The sequence below is a fragment of the Pediculus humanus genome, genomic scaffold (assembly GCF_000006295.1).
Source record: "Pediculus humanus corporis 1103172108193 genomic scaffold, whole genome shotgun sequence".
Classification (NCBI taxonomy): Eukaryota; Metazoa; Arthropoda; class Insecta; order Psocodea; family Pediculidae; genus Pediculus; species Pediculus humanus.
In genome coordinates, this window is record NW_002987763.1 from 386,066 (window position 1) to 409,345 (window position 23,280).

General features: G+C 30.1%; 2 protein-coding genes across 2 annotated transcripts; both read right to left on the bottom strand.

Moving 5' to 3' along the window:
• Nucleotides 1-9,011: 9,011 nt before the first annotated feature.
• Nucleotides 9,012-11,560, bottom strand: Phum_PHUM424490 (uncharacterized protein; the record flags this gene model as incomplete). Its single annotated transcript, XM_002429185.1, has 10 exons — nucleotides 9,012-9,166; nucleotides 9,273-9,449; nucleotides 9,538-9,743; nucleotides 9,818-10,029; nucleotides 10,131-10,322; nucleotides 10,402-10,563; nucleotides 10,657-10,773; nucleotides 10,851-11,000; nucleotides 11,075-11,353; nucleotides 11,429-11,560. 10 exons carry the CDS (start codon nucleotides 11,558-11,560, stop codon nucleotides 9,012-9,014), a joined length of 1,782 nt encoding a protein of 593 aa, XP_002429230.1.
• Nucleotides 11,561-13,357: 1,797 nt separating this feature from the next.
• Nucleotides 13,358-16,219, bottom strand: Phum_PHUM424500 (uncharacterized protein; the record flags this gene model as incomplete). Its single annotated transcript, XM_002429186.1, has 8 exons — nucleotides 13,358-13,480; nucleotides 13,576-14,193; nucleotides 14,282-14,512; nucleotides 14,595-14,923; nucleotides 14,997-15,226; nucleotides 15,300-15,697; nucleotides 15,772-16,061; nucleotides 16,150-16,219. 8 exons carry the CDS (start codon nucleotides 16,217-16,219, stop codon nucleotides 13,358-13,360), a joined length of 2,289 nt encoding a protein of 762 aa, XP_002429231.1.
• Between the last annotated feature and the right edge of the window lie 7,061 nt (nucleotides 16,220-23,280).

The following is a 23,280-nucleotide window of genomic DNA, read 5'->3' on the forward strand; positions in this document are numbered from 1 at the left end:
CACGCAAAAAAATTTTCCTCGAATGGCACCAAATGTCGGAATTCTATGCGTAACGATTCGCGATGGTCGACTTACGATACTACACGTAAGCGCAACCGACTCATTCATGTAGTTGGAAGTGCAATTAAAATATTTACGTTGTTTTAGGTGTGTCGAGAAATATTACAAGCAATCATCTATCTCGCCGGATCTCTACTCTGGCATAAAATACATTGCTCCACTTGTTTTTTTTTTTTTTTTTTTTTTTAAATTTTTCCATTCATTTACAACGTTCGCACTCGAAAAGGTGACACCCCGGAAGATTCACCCTCCGAACGATCGATGATTTCGGTGGTTCGACCACCGCCGCCACCACCACCACCACTACCACCAACACCCAAAAACTAAATTATTTCGAACGGATGGTCATGTCAAAACCGTTTACCCTCATCATCACTCTCAATCATAACCGTACGTAAGCGCCATTTTTTTTTTTTTTTTTTTTGCTTCAAACTACCGTAATGACTGACCACCTTGCGTTCCCTTGAAATTATCATTAGGAATACAAACGCAATCGTTACCGGGCCTACTACTACTACTACTACTACTACTACTACTTTCGGGGAATGGTCCAAACAATTTTTTTTCATTTTAAACCGGTTTTTTTTGACTAATTGCCATGCGGTCACGGTATATCACTTTTGATTACTCCGACGCGGAGAATCGTTATCACACGGTCTTTAACGCCTTTTCCAAACACCCCCTTCCCTTCCTTCCCTTCTCTCCTCGCTAGGTACGTAATTTTCAAAAAAAAAAAAAAAAAAAAAAACGGACCCTGAGAAAAACAAATCGATTCGTTAAAACAAGTATTACGAAAATGTCCGCCCGTTCGTTCGTTCGTCTGTCCGTTCGTTCATTCACCCTAATATTCTGGAAAATTATTATTATTATTATTATTATTATTATTATTAATTTTTTTCCTTATATCACCTTTTTTTTATCAGAAAACATAAAAAACATAAAAAAATCCGACTCCATAATTTTTTTTATTTACAAAACATTTTATCATTATTATCATTATTATCATTATTATTATTATTATTATTATTATTATTTTTCATTATTTGTATTAAAAAAAAAAAATGTAATGAAAACGAACAACAACTCGAAATACCGAGGTCATAAATATCGCTCACCTGATTCTCGAAAAAAATAAAAAAAAAAATAATGTTTCAGCATTTCGACCGACCGACCGACCGCCTGTGAAATGAACGCGTCGCGCGTAACGCATCAATGATGATGATGATGATGATGATGATGATGAACGCAGGAAATTAAACCAAAATTATTTTAATAATTTTTTTTTAAAAAAAAAAAAAAATTTACAAAACATGTCCCGTATTGAATATCTCGAATTGGGCGTTACTCTCTCTCTCGGACGATCTTTGGTAAAAAGAAAAATGACGTCATCATCGTTCTACTAATTAAATAACTCAATTAGTGAAAAAAAACACGTTCGCATGAAAAAAAATTTAACGGGAGTGATGACTAGCTAGAAATCTAAACGGTCATATACATCTTAAATTAAAGTGTCGTCAGACGAACGGTTCGTTCGGAGTGGACGTGGAAGAAGACAGAAGACTTGGGTTCTGCCTCTCTCTCTCTCTCTCTCTTTCTCTCTCTTACTTTATCAAAAGATTCTCTCGAATTGTGAAAACCATATAAGAAAATTCTAGAGCTTAAAAGAACTTATATAGATTGTGTGTGTGTGCGTGTGTGTGAGAGAGAGAGAGAGAGAAAGCTTTACGGGCAGCCATTGTGTGTGTGTGTGTGTACCTTATCAGACAACATAAAATTTCCGATTAGATATTTTTATGTTTCCTTGAACGTAAAAACTTTCGTTACGTGTATGTGCTTTTTACTTTTTAGTCAATTTCCCCACCACCACCACCACCCCCCCTCTCTCTCTCTCTCTTAATTCTGTGTCGATCCGTTTCCCCGTATTTATATTATTCTTAACATTTTTAAAAAGCTTCGTCACCGGAAACCGTTGATAAGAACAAAAAAAAAAAGAAAAATTTTTTTTTTTTTAATTTACGATTCGATAGATTTTTTTTAATCCGAAATTAGTCAACCGATTCGATATGAAAGATCATGCAGGAAAAAAAAACCTATAACGATAACTGTTATTTAAACAAAAAGAAAAAAAAAAAAAGAGAAAAGAGAAAACGACAAGGAAAAAAAAAAAATCGATTAATCGATCGATAAATCGACGACACAAATAAAATGATGATGATGATGATGATGATCATGATGACGATGAAGATGATATTTTTTTTTTTGCCTTTAATTGCCTCCGATTTCACCAGGGCAAAATCACTTTCGGATATTAATAATGATAATAACGTTCATTATTTTCCTCGTTTTCATTATTTAATAATAATAATAATAATACTAAAGCAAAAAAATGGCGATGAGAAGAAAAAAAAATTACAAAAAATTAAAACGATTATTTAATTTTTTTTTTCTGTCTCTCTCGAACGAGTTAGTCAACAGATAAGTGATAAAAAAATAATAATAAATAAATAAATAAATAATTGACGTATTAAAAAAAAAAAAAAATAATAATAATAATAATAATAATAATAATAACTGTTTAAACAGCGAATCGATAATCGAACATACGAAAAGAAAAATAATAATAATAATAATTACAAATAAATAATAATAATAATAATCCGTGTTAACAATAAATTGTAAAATAATCAACAAACGAAGATTATATATAATAATAATAATAATAATAATTAATGATGGCAATAAAATAATTTATCAAGTTGAAGAAAAAAGGGAGTGGGGGGGACGGGGAATAAGAAGGCTTTTCGTTCGATTCTCGATTTCCTCTAGACGCAGCAAAAAAAAAAAAAAAACAAACCTAAAAAAAAAAAAATCTGTCTTGAGGTAAGCAGAATTTTTTTTTTTTTGTTTTTTTTTCGCTGAACAAATCAATAATTTGGCGATCAAAAAAAAAAAAAAAAAAACAAAAAAGAAAAAAGAAATCGTTAGTGCCAACTTTCGAAAAAAAAAAAAAAAAAAAAAAACATAAACGTATAAAATTATTTTTTTTTGCCATCGAAAAGGAAAACCTCCCCGTTTTTTTTTTCCTGTCGGAATTTTCCGTCTCCGAAACCGGATGCAAATCAACATCCTTCTCTCTCTCTCTTTCTCTCTCACCCATACGAGTCGATTAATCGAAAAACAGCCCGAGTTTCTCCCTCCCCCCCTCCCCGAAAAATACGAAAAGATTAAATATTAACAGGTGCATAATAGAAATCGTGGTATCGTCAGTTTTACACCGAAAATCTCAAGTTTTAAAAAAAAAAAAAAAATAATAATAATAATAATAATAATAAATAAAAACCATGTGTTGTATACGAACACAACGAAAAGACGTTTAACGACAGCAAAAAAAAAAAAAATTTTGGAAAAATTTCCATTCGTATATTAGATTTCTCTTCCTCTCTCTCTCTCTCTCTCTCTCTCTCTCTCTTTGTCCAAATAAACAAATTGCGTAATTATCGATTAATCGGGGGGGGGGGTTCAATAATCAAGCAAAACCCGTTATATTATTTACTCGCGGCCGAATGATTCAAATTTTTCAAATGTTTTAAATGCAAATTATTATTATTAATTAATTAACCTGTCGTCGTTTTCTCTCTCTCTCTTTCTCTCTCTTATTTTTTTTTTTTTTTGTCCTAAATTGTTTTTTCTTCTGCTTTGCGCGTACTAAACGTTTAGTACGAAATTGTTTTTTTTTTTTTTTTTTTTGTTTTTGTTCCGAGCAAAAAATCGTATCGTACGTACGTGATTTATACAAATTGTTAATAAATTTTTACGTTTCGTTCGAATAATGAGAGAAAGAGAGAAAGAGAAAGAGAGAGAGAGAGAGAGAGAGAGAGAGAGAGAGAGAGAAAATTAACAACTTTTTTTTTACATGTAGTTTTTTCCTCCTTTCGTCCCTCTCTTTCTCTCTCTCTCTTTCGAATTTCATCGAGCATCTTCAGACGAGAGAGAGAGAGAGAGAGAGAGAGAGAGAGAGAGAGAAAAAACGCACGTTCGCACGTATTCATTCTTCCATCGCACATTTTCATTCTCGTAGAAAATGAAAGAAAGAAATGGAAGAAAGAAAGAGAGAAAGAAACAATCAAACAATAAAAAAACTTGACAAACAAATTCCGATTGCAATATTATTATTTTATTTGATCAGCGTACAATGCACTTTTTATTTTCGTCATTATAATTATGCAATTGCACATGAAATATTTTACGATTTCCGTTTACCTTTTCCCCCCCGCGTTATCCCCCCCCCGATATATTTAAGGTATAAAAAAAACAAAGACTTATTCATCGTTTTCGCCACAGCAGCAGCAGTAGCACACTCTTTGGTTTTCTTCTTCTTTTCTTTCGACGCGACAGTCACATTCATACCTGACTTCAATGTTATCATTATTATTATTATTATTTTGTTTTTCTCTACGTCCCTCTCCCCGCCCCACTCCCCACCCCCCGAAAATATCGGATTCTAAAAGAGAGACACAACACTAATTCTCTCCTGCAACCAGCCAACAACAAAATTTCAAGATTTTAAACCTTCCAATTAAAAAAAAAAATCGCGGTGATGACGTCAGTGCGTAAAAGGTGACGGAGTAACAAATAATAATAATAATAACAACAATACTCGCGTACTTCGCACCTAGCACTAATTAATATGTTAATTATTAAACGTTAAAAAAAAAAAAAATCTTGCTAGATACGAGTGACAAAAAAAAAGAAGTCGAGAAAGAAAGAAACAATAATAATAATAATAAGAAAAAATGGCGGAAAAAAAATATTTTTTGTTTTGTCAACACTTACTAATTTAGGCATTTTGACGGTTTTCCTTTTCGCTCCTCGACTCTAAATCACTCTTATCTGGAAAGAAAAAAAAAAAAAAGAAAAATTATTATTATTATTATCATCATCAATTCGTTTCTAACGTTAAATATCCTATATATAAATCAATCAATCAATCACTCATTCGATCTCTTCACCATCAAACAAATGAATTAGTACAACCGAGTGACGTCACTTTTTTTTTTTTTTCAACCTCTGGTTGTTGTTGTCGTTGTCACGATGAACAACCGATAAGTGACGAATATTAAGGAAACAAGATGGCATCTTTTTGTAGGGAGACGATCATTTCCGGTCGGTTTTCTAGAAAAATCAAACAACCATCAAAGGTTATATATTTTTTTTTTATTTGCGTATATTTCCAGCAAGTAAACAACAACAACAACAACCTCGAAAAAATTAATTTTCAATCAATTTTTACGTAGGTTGAAGGGCAGACACCGCACAACAACAACAACAACAACAACAACCACAATAATAATAATAATAAATTCGAATAAAATAACATTTTATTAATAAACTTTTTAATCACATTTTCTAATATTATATGAAACGCAACGAGAGGACACACCTCGCACACGCACACACGCACACACACGCTTTACAACTTCAATATAAATATTTATTTATTCATTTTTTTAAAAAAATCATCGTCTGAAATGACGTCACATTATCGAAAAACGACTTTAAAATGTCGGAGGAGTTTATGGGGGGGGGGGGGGGGGTAAATGACCAGAAGAAAAAACTTTTCTAAAAGAGAAGAAAATGGGGGAGGGGGGGGGAAATTAATTTTTGTTTTGACAAAATCAACAAAGGAAACAACAACACGCCCCCGCATTTTTCGCGGTTTTTTAAAAAAATTCTTCCTTATTCCTGATTCAAAAACCTAATAATCGTCATCTAATCGGGGTTAATTTATTAATACGTTTTATCATTATCATTATTATTATTATTATTATTTCTCGATTCTAAACAAAGGAAAGCAAAAACGAGAAGAAAACAACACAAAAATAAAAAAAAAATTAAATTAAATTAATCATTTGATGGGGCGGAAACGTTTTTTACTTTATTTTTCCTTTTATTATTATTATTATTTTTATTTATTATTATTATTGTTTTTCCTTTTCTTTCCTTTTTTTTTTTACGTCGACGATTCCATGAAATGAAGAAAAAATAAAATAAAAACAAAAAAAACCATTTTTGGCATTAAAAAAAACTACAACAACAAAGTTCAGTTCGATTTTTAAAAAAAAATATTTCTCAGACATTCAATAGATTTTTTTTTTTTCATTAGCCTGACATAAATAATAATAATAATAATAATAATAATAATAAATTAAGGTAAATTATTTCCGAAACAATTTTTTTTTTTTTTTTTTTTCGTTCTCCTGCCACGAAATTTATATTCATGGATTTACAATAATAAAAAACTAAATACTTTCTCCATTTAAAATGGGATTTTCTCTTCTTCTTCTTCTTCTTCTCCATCTTCTTCTTTAAAATAACCTTTGACTTCTTTCTTTCTTTTTCGATTCATCAATTGTTTTAAATAGCATGTGAAACATTCTCTCTCTCTCTCTCTCTTTTTCTTATTTTCATTACTCTCCCAATGAATTCTTTATTTCCAAACACTCGAAATGAAAGAGTTTGTGTGTGTGTGTGAGAGAGAGAGAGAGAGAGAGAGAGAGAGAGAGAGAGAGAGAGAGAGAAGTGAAATGTTTTTACTTATTACAAACAAAATTTAAATTTTTTACTTAAACACATAAACATAATTTTTAAAAAAAAAAAAACAATCAAACATCTGATGCAATATTTGATAAAAAAAATTTTTCTTGTTGATAAGACAAGAATTTTTTTTTTTAAGGTTGTCACACGTGACAGACAACCTTAAAAAACATTTTCATCATTAATCATTTCAATAAGTTGTAAAGAAAAAATGCTTTCATTCGACTCTAACCATCATAATGTCTTATCATCAATGTGAAAAACGAATTGAAATTTGTCAATATGTTTAACTCATCATAATCTACTCGATAAAATCTAACAATTGATTGTTACATTACATTCAAACACCTACACTTTTCACATATGTATACACTCACACACACACACACACATGAGTAGAACATGATTTTTAACAAATAATAATAATAATAATAATAATAATAAATTTGTGACTTGAAAATCAAAAATTTTTAACATTCGAGAAAAAAAAATGATTTTAAATTCACATTCGAATATTAATTTTTTTAAAAAATTGTTTTTTTCCTTAAAGAAAAAGGGAAAAAGAAAGAGAAAGAGAAAGAGAGAGAGAAAGAAAATCTCAATTGTTACAAAAAAAAAATTCACATAATAAATTTTTATTAATGAATTCAATTCGATTGATTTATAATTTATAATTATCGAATATATAATTATTATGATTGTCGATGTAAAATTTTTTTTTACCCATTTCCAAAAAGAAAATTATTATTATTATTATTCATAATTAAAAACTAAAAAACCCCAGTAAATTAATAATGATAATGATAATAATGAGTACATAATGATTTTAAAAAAAAAAAAAAAAAAATTGTTATTTCGACTTTTGTATAACAAACACCTGAGAAAAGTAAAACGACAAATTAATGAAGAAAAAAAAAAAAAAAAGTTTATCGAAATTAATAATAAATATTATTATTAATTGTATAAGTATGCATGAATTACAAATTCAATCATTTAAAAACAAAAAATTATTATTATTATTATTGGTAATAAAATTTTAATGAAAAAAAAATATTTATCGAATAGAGAGAGAGAAAGAGAAAGAGAGAGGGGGGAAAGAAATTAACTTTAAACAAAAAGAAGAATTTTTTTTTTAAACTTATTGTTTAGTATACACAAGAAGTAAAATAGAAAAGAAAAAACCTTTTAAATTGATAATAATTAATATTAAATGAATGTCACCTATAAAATAATGACATAAAAATAATTTGCTAATTAATTTTTTTTTTTTCCTTTTTGTGTGTGTGTGTGTGTGTGTTCACAAATATTTATAATAAAAGAAACTTTGAAGAATTAAATGAACGACGTAAAATAAAAAATTAAGTCACAATTATTATTATTATAATTATTAAAATGAATAATTTAAACAAAGTCTAAATAATATGAATAATTATATTGTAAAATCAAAGTAGGCTCTCATGTATAACAGGTGGTTTCGACCGCCATTGCAATTTACTGACATCATTCATCATGTTGTAACATGTGAATGTCAATTTAAATAAAACATTTAATTAATTAAATTAATAAAACGTACCTTGATACAACGAATAAACGTTTAAATAAAAAACAATTGTCGCGAAAATAAAGTAAAATAAAGTAATAAAAAAAATTTTTTTCTTTGCATCAATGGTGGCTTGGGTGAAAACAAACCGGTTCACATGATCACCTTTTATAAAGTGTAGAAACTACTGTTGACAAAGTACCGTTTTTTTATATTTATAACTACGATAAATAAATAAAATTATATTTTTTACCTTATCCCTGATGATTAAATATTAAATAATAAAAAAAATTATGATATTAAAACATGAAACTTAAATAAAAAAAAATAACTCGAAAAAAAAAAAAAAAAAACCTTGTAATTAATTTGAAATCGCGGAAAAACGACAACACGACAATTCTTAAAATGGCCGTCCGCATTTACGTAGGGTGGGGTGAGCATGCGTGAGTCACAAAAGGGCCCCGAAAACGAAATTAAAAACGCGCGAGAAACTTTTCGATGCCGACGGACGGGGGGTCACGTGACTGTGTACGTTCATTTTCACAAACGCGTTTACGGTTTAACTTTACTTTTTTATTTATTTTATTTAATTAAATAAAAAAATTAAAAAAATGTATTTAAATATATTTGTTTTTATTTTATTAAAAAATTATTTTAAATAGACTTTTTTTTTTCTCTTCTCTTCGTTCTACAATTAAATAACAATCGAAAATGACTAAAGCGTTAAATTATTAAATATGGACTAGTTTAAACTATATAAACTCTTTCGTTTGAAATAAATAATATTAATAGACAAATTTTTTTTTTTATTCGTTTTTCAAAAACCTCGTCTGTGTTTTGGACACTGATGATAGGATACGGCACTGGAATGACCGGAACGTCCCGTTGTCAAAGGCGTTGATTCTTCCCATGAATTCGTTTCCGGATCGTATATTTCTACAATTGATAAAAATGATAAACCGTCGTAGCCTCCTAAAGAGAGAGAGAGAGAGAGAGAGATAGAGAGAAAACATGGAAACCCTCGTAATTAAATGAATTAAAAAAAAAAAAAAAAAAACATTCAATTGTTTATCTTTACCTAAAGCATATAATTTATTATCTAAAACGCTAACGCTAAGAGCACTTCTAGCTGCTTTTATTGGTTCGACAAATTCCCAAAAATTTTTTTCCGTGTCGTACCTTTCGACGGTTTTAAGTTGATTTTCACCATCGTAACCCCCCACGACGTAAATATATTGATTTAATGCTGCGACTCCTAAAAACATTTCCTTCCTTTATTATGTTAAACCGTAATCGTCTTCAGCTATACCACCCGTGAAACTTGAGGAACCACATTCGATTACCTGCTCCGCTCCTGTTTGTATTCATGGGTTTTATATAATTCCATTCGTCATTTTCCGGATGATAACATTCGCAAGAATTCAACCTTTTTTCACCGTCGTACCCTCCGATCGCGTACAATATTCTATTGACAACGGCTAAACCGACTCCAAGCCTTTTATTTTTCATCGACGCAACCGTCGTCCATTGATCTTCTTCCGGATCGTACCTAAAACGACGTGCAAAATTTCAAAAAAGAAAAAGCGGGGGGTATCGTCGTAGAAAAACAAAATGATAAAATACTTTTCGACGCTTCTGTGATATTCTAAACCAGCAGAACCACCGACAGCATATAATAGTTCATCCATGACAGCCACACCGACACGATTTCTAGGAACGCTTAAAGAAGAACACGGACTCCAGGTATCGGTTAAAGGATTGTATCTATCTACCCAATCCGAATCGAAACTTCCTCTCGGTGATATATTACGACCACCTACAGCATAAAATTCACCCTGAAACAAACGACGCCATCTTTAATTCCTTACAAACGTGAAAAATCATTTAAAAAACGTATACAATCATAATTACAGAATGTAATTTTCATTGTATGTACTTTTAAAAATGCCCCCCCTAATCCCGATCTTGGTAGTCTTAAATTAGCTAATTGGACCCACGTTTTGTCATCTATGTTGTAACCTTCCAAAATATCAAGGGAATGTTTATAATATCCACCGGCTATGTAAATTATTCTCGTAGTGTTTGGAGTTCTCTCTTTGACGCAAGGTTTCTTATGCAAAGTTAAATCCTACGAAAAACGAATTTGAAAAAATTATTAATCGACTCCAAAACCCCCAAAGAAACATTTTAAAGGGAACAACAAAAACCTGGAATATTTTTGCCAGATATTCCCTACAAGCAGGAAGTTTTTTTAAAACGTCACAATTTTTCATTTGATCTTTTAAAAAATTAGGGGTTAAATATTGACATCGTACTGCGTATAAAATATTTTCCATTTTTGGATTTCTACTTTCTTCATCGTACTTAACCTGAAATTTTGTTTTCTTTTTTAATTATCCCTAATAAAAATACTCAAAAAAACAAAATGGAAAATATCGATTGATTTAAAATGTAAACTTTACCCACTTCAAAACAGCATTGTAAACTTCTTTTTCTTCTTGTACATTTAACTCATCTTTTCTTATCAGTGTAACTAATTGTAATGCAGACAACTGGAGAAATTCTTCTTCTTTACATATCTAATCATACCAAAAAAAAGTTAAATTTGACTCGAATCATTCGAATAATGAGTATCTGATGATAATGATCATCATACCTGAACAAAATGTCTTTCGATAAATTGATTCGCTTTTTTCGACAGTTCCTTACATCCATGTTGTTCGGCAAAATTAGCAATACCGATTGCATTCGATGGATGTAATTGCCTTTCTAGAAAATCACAACAAGCATCGATAACATGGGAAACCTGTCATGATCATTCCGAGAAGAAATTAAAATGGTGGATAACCTTATAAGTAAAAATATCAAATATTCACTTACTTGAAACATTGTCGCAGCTGGTAATATTTGACAAACTGTCACTTCTGTCACTTTTATTTCACCAGTGTACATAAAATGCAATAACCTTGCCATTGTTGTTTGACATATTCCTTGTAATTTAACATGAGATGTTTCACATTCTCTCAATCCACCTGTAAACATGGCTTTGAAATATGGACTAGCAGCTGCGAGTACAACTTTGTGAGCATGAAACGATTCTGCACCGACTTCTAATATCACATCGGTAAGCATTCGATGATTTCTCATTAGTGCCATCATCTGTAACATTTATGTATTTATTATTAATCGAGATGACAATTTTTTTTTTTTTTTAATTTGAAATCAATAACAAACCTTGATGGCTTCTTTAATGTAACTAAAAATGGAAAATGTGATGTCTCCTGCTGAATTACTAGTAAAACAATGTACATTTTTATCCGATTGAGAATTTTCATTACATGTCATTTTATCATTTTCAATATCCATCAAAATATTCGATTAATGATTAATGAGCGAATCGACATAAGACAAAAAAAACAATTTTCTGAAAATTAAAAATTAATTTTAATTATTTTATTATTATCGAATATGAAATTTTATTTTTTGTTTTTTTTAAAAGGTCTTATCTCTATTGTTAACATGAAAATTTATTAATAAGTTTAAAATAAATTTAAAAAATCAAAAACAGGCTGGTAGAGATAAAATGAGAAAAATTAATTAGTGAAATTTTTTGTTTTTTTTTTTTAATGAATCAACAAAATTTTTTTAAATTATAATTTTTTACATCACGTGATAATAATTAAATAAATTTTAAAACTTTAATTTAATTAAATAATAATTAATCAACGGTTTTTTCTCAAAAAAAAATTTTACTTACTTGATTTATTAATATGTGACTTAATTTACCGACTTCTAATGCAAATAATAATTTTTTTAAACAAAATCTTTTCTTTTCCTTCTTATTAACTATTTATAAATGAACGGAAAATTAATATGACACACAATTGTAGTTAAAAAAAAAAAAAAAAAAAAAAAGTTAATCACAAGTAGTTAAAATCGTTCGTTTACTGATTCCAAATGACAAAACATTAACAGCAGCCATGACAGTTGGTAATTTTAAGATGACATATGATCACGTATAAAATTACAATACGAAATGAGTTTATTTTAAATTTAAAAAAAAATTTTTTGAAACGTAAAATGAATGGGATTTATATAGATTTTAATACGGCATGGTAAATTTTTTTAATTTAAAAATGTTTTTTTTTTAAGCTTTGTCATCTCGTGACTGCATAGATATATCTAACGCAGTCTCACCATTTTAATTGTTTGTAAGTAGATTTAATTAAAATTTTTTTTTTTAAATCTTATATAATTATTAATTAATACTTACGTTAAAATAAATTATTTAATTAATTAATTAAAAACGTTTTATTTTAATGGTTTTCACACTAAAATTGTTCTTAATCTAAAACACGTACGCGAAATGCATAACGATGAGTCGTCAACCGACCGGTAAAATATTATTTAATTATTTTCAAATGAATCGAAATTAAAAATGGCATCGTTTATAATAATTATAAACATTTTATTTATATTCGATTTAAAAACAATTACTATTAAACAAAACTTTACACTAAAAATATAAATAATTAAAATTAATTGACGGAGATGAAAACAAATTTTAACCGTTACGTATTCGAAAAAAGAAATGACTACGTCATAATGCTACGTCTTCTGCTTTTTTTTTTTTAATTTTTATTTCGGCGCCATTTTTATTTTGTTTACATTGTTTTACTCCCCGTCGGGCGTGAATGAAAAATAAAAATAAATTAAAATGTATTAAATTTTATTTATTTATAAAATATATATATAATTACATTTATTTATTTATTAATTAATTAAATATTATTATTATTATTATTAATTACGATTGATTTAAATGATCATCATCACCGCGTTAATTAATAAACAAGCCGATATGTTAATAAATTTATTTATTATTTTCAATATGGCGGTCGTAAAAAAAAGGTAGGAAGAATTTTTTTTTATTCGTTATTTATTTGTCAAAATATTTAATAATATTTATTATTATTATTATTATTTAATAATCGTCGATAGATCGAACGCGCGTAAAAATTAATAATAATGATAATGAATTCGTTAATAATGTTAAATTCGTTTTTTTTTTTTTTGTCGTTAAAATATCGTTTTTTTGTCTAATGACACGGATTAGTTACATTTTACACAATTATATATATGTTTGTTTGTTTGTTTGTTTGTTTACATTATACAACAAGGCATGGCACAACAAACGGGCAAACACAATGGAACACCTTTTCCTTTCCCTGATTTTTCTGATTTTGATTTTTCCGATTTTGATTTTTTCTTTCCCTTACCCTGTTCCTGAAAATAAATAAATAAATAAATGAAAAATGAATTTTATACGAAACGGGAAGGATTTTTTTTTTTTTTTTTTTTGTTAAATCAAAGGATTTTACTTTCAACATGGCTTCTTCTTTTTTTGTAAAAAGTTCGACTCCTGGTGGATAATACACGGGTGGTCCCGCCACGGATTTACTTGCCGAACCCGATCTGTAGGATTGTGAAGAATTCATCATGGCTTCGTTCGTTCCTCCTTTTGATGAAGAATTTTGTTGGTATTGATATTGATTGTATTGTTCCCTGTTTCCTTCCGTTTGATAACTACCCTGATTCTGTTGGTATTGATGATATTGATGGTGCTGTTGATGCTGCTGCTGCTGTTGCTGTTGTTGTTGTTGTTGTTGGGGGTAATGATTTGGATATTGATTTTGCGTGTGGTATTCTTCCCTTCTTTGAAATTCTTTTTGGTATCCGCCCGATGAATGTTGTTCCCTTTGCTGGTGGTACGATTGATTTTGTTGATATTGTTCATTGTGTTGATATTGATTATGATGTTGCTGATGGTGCTGTTGCTGTTGGTGAGAATAAGATTGATTGACGTTTGATGGTCTCACGTTTCTTTCAAACGATGGTGATCTTTGTAAATTTCCTCCTCCGTGTCTCTCGTGAGATTCTCTAGAGTATTCAATTTTATGCGTGTATTCTCCGCCACCGCCGCCCTGAGGGGACCTCACCTACCACCACATAACGAAGCAATAAATTAAATAAAGTAAGAAAGAAGGAAATGTTGTTTTCGAAAAGTCGTTAACATAAATAAATTACGTTTGAATCTTGAAACGATGCCATGAGATCATCGAGCTTCTTCGGTGGGCTCTGCACTTCTCCGGTAGGTACGGGAGTAGTGGAGGGAAAAGGTCTACCCGATGCGGTGGGTTCTTCTCTATATTCTCTTCTTTCTTCGTATCCTCCAGCGGGATACCTGCTTTGTTCTCTAGAATGGCTTGAATATTTATAAGTGATGACAGCTGGATTTTCGGAAGGTTGAGGAGAAACCTGTTTTAAAAAAAAAATTTTTTTTTTTTTTTTTTTTTTTGTACCCAAAAAAGGAAAAAGTGATCACGTGAAGGTTTTGTACCTGGTAAGAAACGGCTCTACCGGAATCGCTTCGATTCACGCTCCTTCCGCTCAACGACGGCGATCTTTTTTGCGGAAAACTCACAGGACTGGGTGACCTGTAAGGTTGAGGTTCGTCAAAATTTGTCGGAGGAGTACCTCCTCCTCCACCTCCTCTTCCGGTGTTCGATGAATAATTATAACTTTTTGTCGTTACGGTTCTCGTCGTCGGTGACATTTCTTTAGGCGTCATCGGATAATTGTTGTAATTCGAAGTCCTGTAATCGCCCGATGGACTTGGAGTTCTTCTACGAAGCGTCGGAGACATTTCCGCTGATCTATTCCTTGTACCTGAAAAAGAAAATTTTCTTTTACGTAAACATAGAAAAATTATCATTTCAAAAATATGCAAAAGAAAACTCACTCGGGCTGTCTCGTCTTGACATGTGCTGATTGCTGCTGCTGGTGCTGCTGCTTTCCATAACGTATTCGCGTTTAACGTTGACGTTTCTCGGTGGTGATTTCGAACTACCCGATGGTATCACCGGACTTTGGTCACGGTTCATACGATTATGACTTCTTTCCTGAGTGTAAGTCATTTCTCGGGTAGCCGAAGCCGATCTTTTCGGCATCGTCGACGGCATATCGGAACTTCTAAAAAAAAAAAACGGGATCACGTTAATGGCGGATCTTAAATTACAGAAAAAAAAAGAGACAATTTCCTTACCTTTCCGAACTCCTTGCCATTCTTGTTTCAACCGAGTGAATTTGTTCTCTCCTCGGCGTCGTTCTACTTTCTCCAGGCATTCCAGACGGTGGAGAATTCAATTCTTTCAAAAGCATGTCCAATTCGTTGAGATTTTTGCTCACTTTCGTTTCTCCCCGATAATTATCGGATTTTTCCGATCTCGAATATTGTGCGGTTCCTCCGTCTTGAATCTGCGGCGTATCCTGGTAAAAGGATCTCGATTCGGTCACGTGACTTTTAGAATCTTCCAGTCCTCTCTGATTGGCGACGTATCCGGCCGAATTTTTTTTATCCGAAGAACTCGTTTTCGTTATTTTATAATCGTAAACTTCCGTTTTGAAAGATTGAATTTGATGACCCGCCAAATCTCCGCTTTTCTGCAAGAAGATAAAAACAATTTTTTTCCATCCAGGACACGACAAACCAAAAACAAAACAAGAAGAAAATTTACCAAAATCTCCAGCGAAGGACTCGGAGATCGTTCATCCAGGACCGTAACCGTATTAGCCGGATTTAAATATTCGATTTGATATTCTCTGGACGTCATCGGAACTCCATTCGTGTCCCGCGTGACGGTCGTCGTTATTTCTCTATATCCGCTAGCTCCTGGAGGAAGATTAATTTGACCCCCTCCAAAAGGTGAGGTTCCACCATTCATTAATTGATGATTGCTTTGTGTTGCCAAAGCCAAAGCAGTGCCCGGACGAGTCACACTCGTTTGTAAATCGTCTAGGAGTGCATCTGAAGGAAACGCAAAAAAAAAAAAAAAATTTACAATCGTTTCGTGATTAAAATGGAGGAAAAAAGTTCTAGAAAAAAAATTTATTACCCAGGTGATTATCTAAATGTGTCGTTGTCGAATGGGTTTGCGTCACGATGTGATGCTGTACGCTTGTCATTTTTTATCTGGAATTAAAAACAAAAAAATAAAATTAAAAAATCTAACTAGATTAGCACAATGAATGGTTTTTTTTTTTTCTTAATCAGGCTCGTCAATCCGATGAATTTTATTATAAGAACAACCTTGAGAACTAGGTATCAAAACTAGGTATGGAAAACAAAAAAAAAAAAAAACCTCGCGTAAACATATCATATTTAAACAAAATCTTCGTGACGGTTTAGGTTGGACACAAACAAAACACGAGGATCGGGTGAGGGACCCCCTCACTACGTCACCACCTTCGTCATCGTGACGTAATACCTTAACGACGACATTTTTTTAATTACGCATCATCGTTTGTCCAAAAATAAACATTTACCGAAATATGATTTTATTTATTTTTTTCAAACGATGACGTGATAATCGTGACGTCAAAAAACGCGAGACAGTTTTATAAAATTCCTGCAGGAAGTAAATAAATAAATTTGGTAAAACAAAACAGAAGCCGCGTCGCGTTATCGATAATAATAATAATAATAATAATAATAAACCAAACGAACTAGTTTTCTTTTAAATCACTCAATTAAACAAACGACAAACGGCTAAACGTTAATCCTAATCCGAAATATTTAATCCCTCGGTAATTCTTCTAATCCAATTAATTTAAATCTCTTTTAATAAATTTTCTCTTTACACCCGTTCGTTCGTTTGTTCGTTTGTTTCCCTGTTCGCGTTCGTGTTTATTAAAAAAAAAATTTTCGCGGGGAAAATCCGTTCGGAAAACATTGAAACGAACGCGAAAATCATCATCATCATCATCATTATTATTATTATTATTATTATTATTATTATTATTATTATTATTATTATTATTATTATTATTATTATTATTATTATTATTATTATTAATTAAAAATTTTTTTTTGTGCGTTTGTCGAAACGTTCGTAGAAACTCGTTAACCTTTTTTATTTTCGAAAAAAAAAAGTTTTCTTTAATTTTCGTTACATAAAATTTATTATTAATTATTATCTCTCTCTCTCTCTCTCTCTCTCTCTCTCTCTCTCTCTCTCTCTTTTTTTTTTTTTCTAATTCCACGATATGGAAAAACATAAAATTTATAAAAAAAATAATTTCAACCAGTTTACTACGGATGAATTTTTTTTTTTTTTTGGGCTGGGCAAACAACAACAAACAACATTTACGAAGGGCATTTACGTTTATGCGGTCAAGGTAAATTCGTTTGATTTTAAACCCAGTTTTTATCATTATTATTATTATTATTATTATTATCATCATTATATTACTGGAAAGCAAGCGTAGGATTCGTATATGACGACGACGTATTTTTTGCAATACGATCGTGTTAGGCGTATGATGAAATCCGTGGAAAAAAAATTTTATTTTTTTTTCGTTTTAATTTTCTCTCCTTGCAAATAATTGCTATTATTATTATTATTAACAACCCTTTTGACCTTTTGACCTCACATCACTTGCTTTATCGATAATATTTGAATGACAATGATTCGACGTAGGTGGTAAAAAATTACCGAAGAACCCCTCCCGCCATCTTTTTTTTACTACCGCCGGTCGGTCGTTTCCTTCGATTATCATACGTACATCGACTCGCAACGAATCGAATCGATCGATAATTAAAATAATCGAATCGAACGTTAATAAAAAACGTTTTATTATTTAAATTAATAATAAATTAATAAAAAAAAACTATCGATCGATCGATCGATCGTAAATTAAATCGAAATATCAATAAAATAATAATTAATTTCATTTAAAATGACTTTTGTTATTTATTTATTTATACGTCTCCTTTTCCTTCCCCCCCCTCCTCCTCCTCCTCCTCCTCCCTCTTTTTCGATTATTATTAATTAAAGATTAATAATAATAATAATAATTAAAAATTAAATCGAAGAGTATGTAAAAAATGTCGGCTCGTCGCCGTCGCCGTCGCAAACTCGATCGAGATAATTATTATTATTATTGTGGAAATTTTAATTTCAGGTTGAAACACAAGGAGATACGAAACCTTGCTATTAAAAATACCTTACGTGAGTTTTTAAATGTACCGATTTAGGCGTGAAAAACGCCAACGGACAACGAGAAGGCACGGCCTCGCGAAAACGTTTCATTAAATTTATCCGCCATTTTTTTTTTTTTTTTTTTTTTTAAATGAAATTCAATTACGGTTGGACGAGAGACTTTATACATATTATTCTTTTTTTTTTTTTTTGTCTTATTTGCTAGATTTTAAAAACGTGTTGGAAAAAAATTTATTGAATTGTTCGAATTTCCGCTTTAGATTTCCCAACCCCCCCCCCCAAAAAAAAAAATTATATATACGCGTAATCAAAAAACGGGTAGAAGAAAGAAAGTAACGAAAATTATTTAAGTTAAAGTTACGAAAAATAGGGTAACGAAGATTAACGAACCCTTTCGAGAAGGGTAACGAAGATTAGCGAACTCTTTGAAGAAGGGTAACGAAGATCAACGAACGCATTCGAAAAGGGTAACGAAGATTAACGAATGCTTTAGAAAAGGGTAACGAAGATTAACGAACGCATTCGAAAAGGGTAACGAAGATTAACGAACGCATTCGAAAAGGGTAACGAAGATTAACGAACGCTTTCGAGAAGGGTAACGAAGATTAACGAAGATTTTCATAACGAAGGTGTCGTCGTCGTCGTCGAAAACATTCAAATAATTCAATTATTATCATTTGCGGTTTTATTTATTAAAAAAAAAAAAAATTATCTGACAAACGTTTTTATCTATTTCGCGTCAAAACCGATTTTTTTTCTTTTCCGCCATTTTTTTTTTTTTGCGTTCAATTCCGAATGAATGAATGAATGAATAATAATAATAATAATACAAACAGTTTCCGTCGAAAAAATTTTCTTTCATTTTATTTTCGTTATCCGCTTAGAGGTTCACGTAAAAAAAAAAAAAAAAAACCTTCGTAATTATTCGTACCTACAACAAACCTTTTTTTCAAAAACAAACAGAATTTTCCGTCTCGTTTTAAAAACCTGCACAATATTTTTTTCATTAATTCCCCCGTTCAAGAATTTTCCTCCTTTTCCCTCCGACTCCCCGCCTTGTAATTTAATAATTCGAAAACTTTTTTTAAAAAAAAAAAAATTCTTTTCTTTTTTCTTCGGGGCTTCCCCCCGTCATAATAAATATTATTTATTCCCTCACGCATTTTATCCAGTTTATTATTATTATTATTATTATTATTATTATTATTATTATTATTATTATTATCATTACCCGACGCGTTTAAAATTATTTAAATGTTAAAAAAAATTGTTTTTTTTTTTCCATCGAAAATTTTTTTCCCCACCGCCTTCTTTGAATTTTTTTTTTTTTAATTTTTAAATTTGATAAATTACAACTTGCTGCACCCAAATAATTTTTTTTTTGGGGGGGAAGGGAGGGATTTTCCCGTTTCCGATTTTGCACAACAAACAAAACGATTTAAAAAAATCATCTTAGACGTCTAGAAAATCGTGACTATAAATAGAAAATTTCCCATCAATTACTCCCGTAACGCACCGAATATCCAATCAATCAATCAATCAATCAAAAACTCACTCATTCGATTATTATTATTATTATGTATTTAAACCGACCTAGACGTGGAGTCAACTAAAGTCAACACTGTAAAATTAAATGTAGTAATAATAATAATAATAACGATAATTTTTAATTCGACCTTGAAACAATCTTCAATTAACCAAATGCAACCTTATTTAGAAATGATACGGCTGGAACCTGATACGTACGTACCTAACCGAGGTTTACCTCCGAGAGAGAGAGAGAGAGAGAGAGAGAGAAAGAGAGATAGTTTTCCATCTCTTTTTGGTTTCTTTTAAAAAACTAAATCAAAATTCGGATCGTTCCCGGTTATTGAAACCGAATTGGCGGGAAATTCAAAAAAAAAAAAAAAATTTTTTTTGTGCGCGCGCATTCGAAAACCGGAAGAGTCCTCCCTATCACGGAGGAGAAGGGGGAAGGGGAAAAGGGGGGAGGGGCAAGGTTGTTTTTCGTTAAACCGGAAGTCGTAAATTCAAAACGTAAACCTTGGCTTTAAAAAAATTTAAATTCGAAATTTTTTTTGTTATTATTTGTTTAAAAAATCCGATAAAATCTTTTAACGAATACAAAATAAAAAAAAATATTTGCGGCCATATTGAATAAAAAAGAGACAAAAAATTTATTTCTCTCTCTCTCTCTCTCTCTCTTTTTCAAATTCCCTTGAATTTAAAAGTTAAATCAGTACATAAAGCACCTACGCTCGTTAAGAAAAAAAATAAAACGAGGACAAATATCCTAAAAAAATTATTTTTTTTTAAATTTTGCGCATTTTAAAATTCTAAAATATTTGAAAAAAAAAAAAAAACCGTTACGAAATCGTCGAACGATGTACCTGACTGACATCTCGCGAGCCATTTTTTTTTTTTTAAATTTACAAAAAAAAAAAAAAAGCACAAAGCGAAAATTTGTTTCGGTTGTCATTAATTTTAATTTGGCGTACTAAAGCATTTTTCTTCACCAAAAAAAAAAAAAAAAAAAATGTCTAAAGTGAAATTGAATAAAAAAAATAAAAAAAAAATTTTTTTTGGATCGTTAACAAAATTTAAATGAAGCTCAAATTACGTATCAAAGACAACTTTGTAACGAAAACAACAACAACACCGACGCCATTTTTAATTTTTCGCATTGCAAAATCAATAATAAATTATTAATATAAAAAATAAAAAAATTGTGCATCTTATGCACGGTAAGTAACCGTCACTAGAAAACACCTACGTAATAATTAATGACGTCATCAAAATCAATTTTTTTCATTGGTTCTTTTAATTAATTATCTATTTTCATCTTAAAAAAAACTCATTTCAACATGTTTAACGTATGACGATCGCGATCATCTTTGAAAAAAATTATTAAATAAATAATTCTTTACACCCACGCGACAATTTCCCCCTCCCCTCCCCCCGGGTTAAAAATTTGAAAATACTAGAAATGGTACTTACAATGTCGATTTATTTACTTATTACGACATTTTTTTTTTTTAACGTCGAACGATGTTCGAAATATTTAATAAAAATATCTTTAACGAATCGCCGCCATATTTGGTAAAAGATTCGAGAAGAAAAAAATTTTTTTTTGTTTCACTGGAAACTATTTCGGAAATACTTGACGTCCGTACCTTGAACAAAAATCAACGGTTACGACATTGAATTTTGAACGAAAAAAAAATTTAAAAAAATGAGTGGGGTCAATGTTTAACATACGATAACCTCATTCATTTTATATTTCAAAAAAAAGTTTTTTTTATTCATTGTACGTAACCGACGTTGTCGTACAAACAATTTTTTTTTTTTTTAAAAACGTTCGAATCCGTTAATTTAAAAATTAATTAACGGTCATTTTCGTTTTAAATTGATCTAATAATGAAAATAATTGACGACGTTTAATTCGTTAAAAAAATATTATATAAAATAATTCATTTAATAATTTATTAAAATATACTTAATTAATTTAATTTGTGTTTTGATTTTTAAAAATAAAAAAAAAAACGAAACGTTTTAGGGTGGTCGCCATTTTTGCCATTTTCGCCATTTTGTCCGACATATTTTAACAAAAAAAAAAAAAAAAAACATTATCATTATCGTTCGTGACCGTCCGACTTATCGAATCCCGTCGTGACTTTATTACAATTAAAATAATAATAATAATAATAATAGTAATTATATCATTATTTATTTTTAACGATTCAATTAATAAAATGCGACGATGGCGACGACAAATGGCGACACGTTTTATTATATCAGCGGACATTTTGTTTAAAATATTACACGAGTTTCTTTAATAATAACAATAAATTAATTAATTAATTATTTTAAATTATTCTAAACAAATGATATAACTCTCGGATTTATTTTTTCCGTCGCCATTTATAAAATTTTTTTTGATTAAATAATAATAAATCAAAAAAAGGGAAATTTCGAATTTTCGGATTTTAGCGAAAAATGAAAAAAATGGCCGCCGTCGTAAAATTTGGCAACCGTCATTTTTTTTTTGTCTTTTGGCAATCGTTTCCATTTTAAATTTATTAAAACAATAAAAAAATTGGCCCCTACCCACCCCCTTCTCCCCCATTTCGGTTTATTGTTTACGAATTTAATTTGAACGCAATTTTTCAAAATTTATTCCATAGCTAGCCAGCATCATCGATTTATCGATCCATCGATCGATCGATGGATCGATATATCGACAACGAAAAAAAAAAGGAGGGAAAAAAAAACATTCGCGCAATGTGTACCTCGTTAAATTGACTTCTTCCCCATTATTATTATTATTAATACTATTTTCTAACCTTGGTTAACAAGATGAACGACAACAAACGACAACGACAACAACAAACGATAACAAACGACAACAACAACATCAACAATATTGAATTTCCCTTAAGGTAAAATACATTTGAATTTTATATTATTTTTTTAACGGATCGTATTTTTTCTTAAAAAAAGTTTAACGAGAACCACCGCCATGAATAATAATAATAATAATAATAATAATACTTAACGACAGAGATTAATAAACGGTTTGATTAATGTCTCCGTAATGTGAATAAATCGCACTTTTTCTAATTTTTTTTTGTTTTTTCGGGATACCGATTATAATAATCTCAATAATAATAATAATAATAATAATAATAATAATAATAATAATAATAATAATAATAATAATAATAATAATAATAATAATCATGCGTCATAGATGAAATATATAGAAAAAAAAAAAAAACACGCGTCGACGATTATTATTATTATTATTATTATTCAGGAGCAGGAGATTCCAAAGCAGATGCGATTATACAACGAGAAAAAACAAAACAAAACAATCGGACCTAAATCGGGTCGATAGAAAATTTCGTGCCACGACGTTGATGACGTCACGTAAACAATAGGGACGGCGAACGAAATTAAATTACAAAAAAACTTTTTGAAATTGATTCGATAAGAAAATTTCGCGAACGCCGTTCGTTCGCTTTC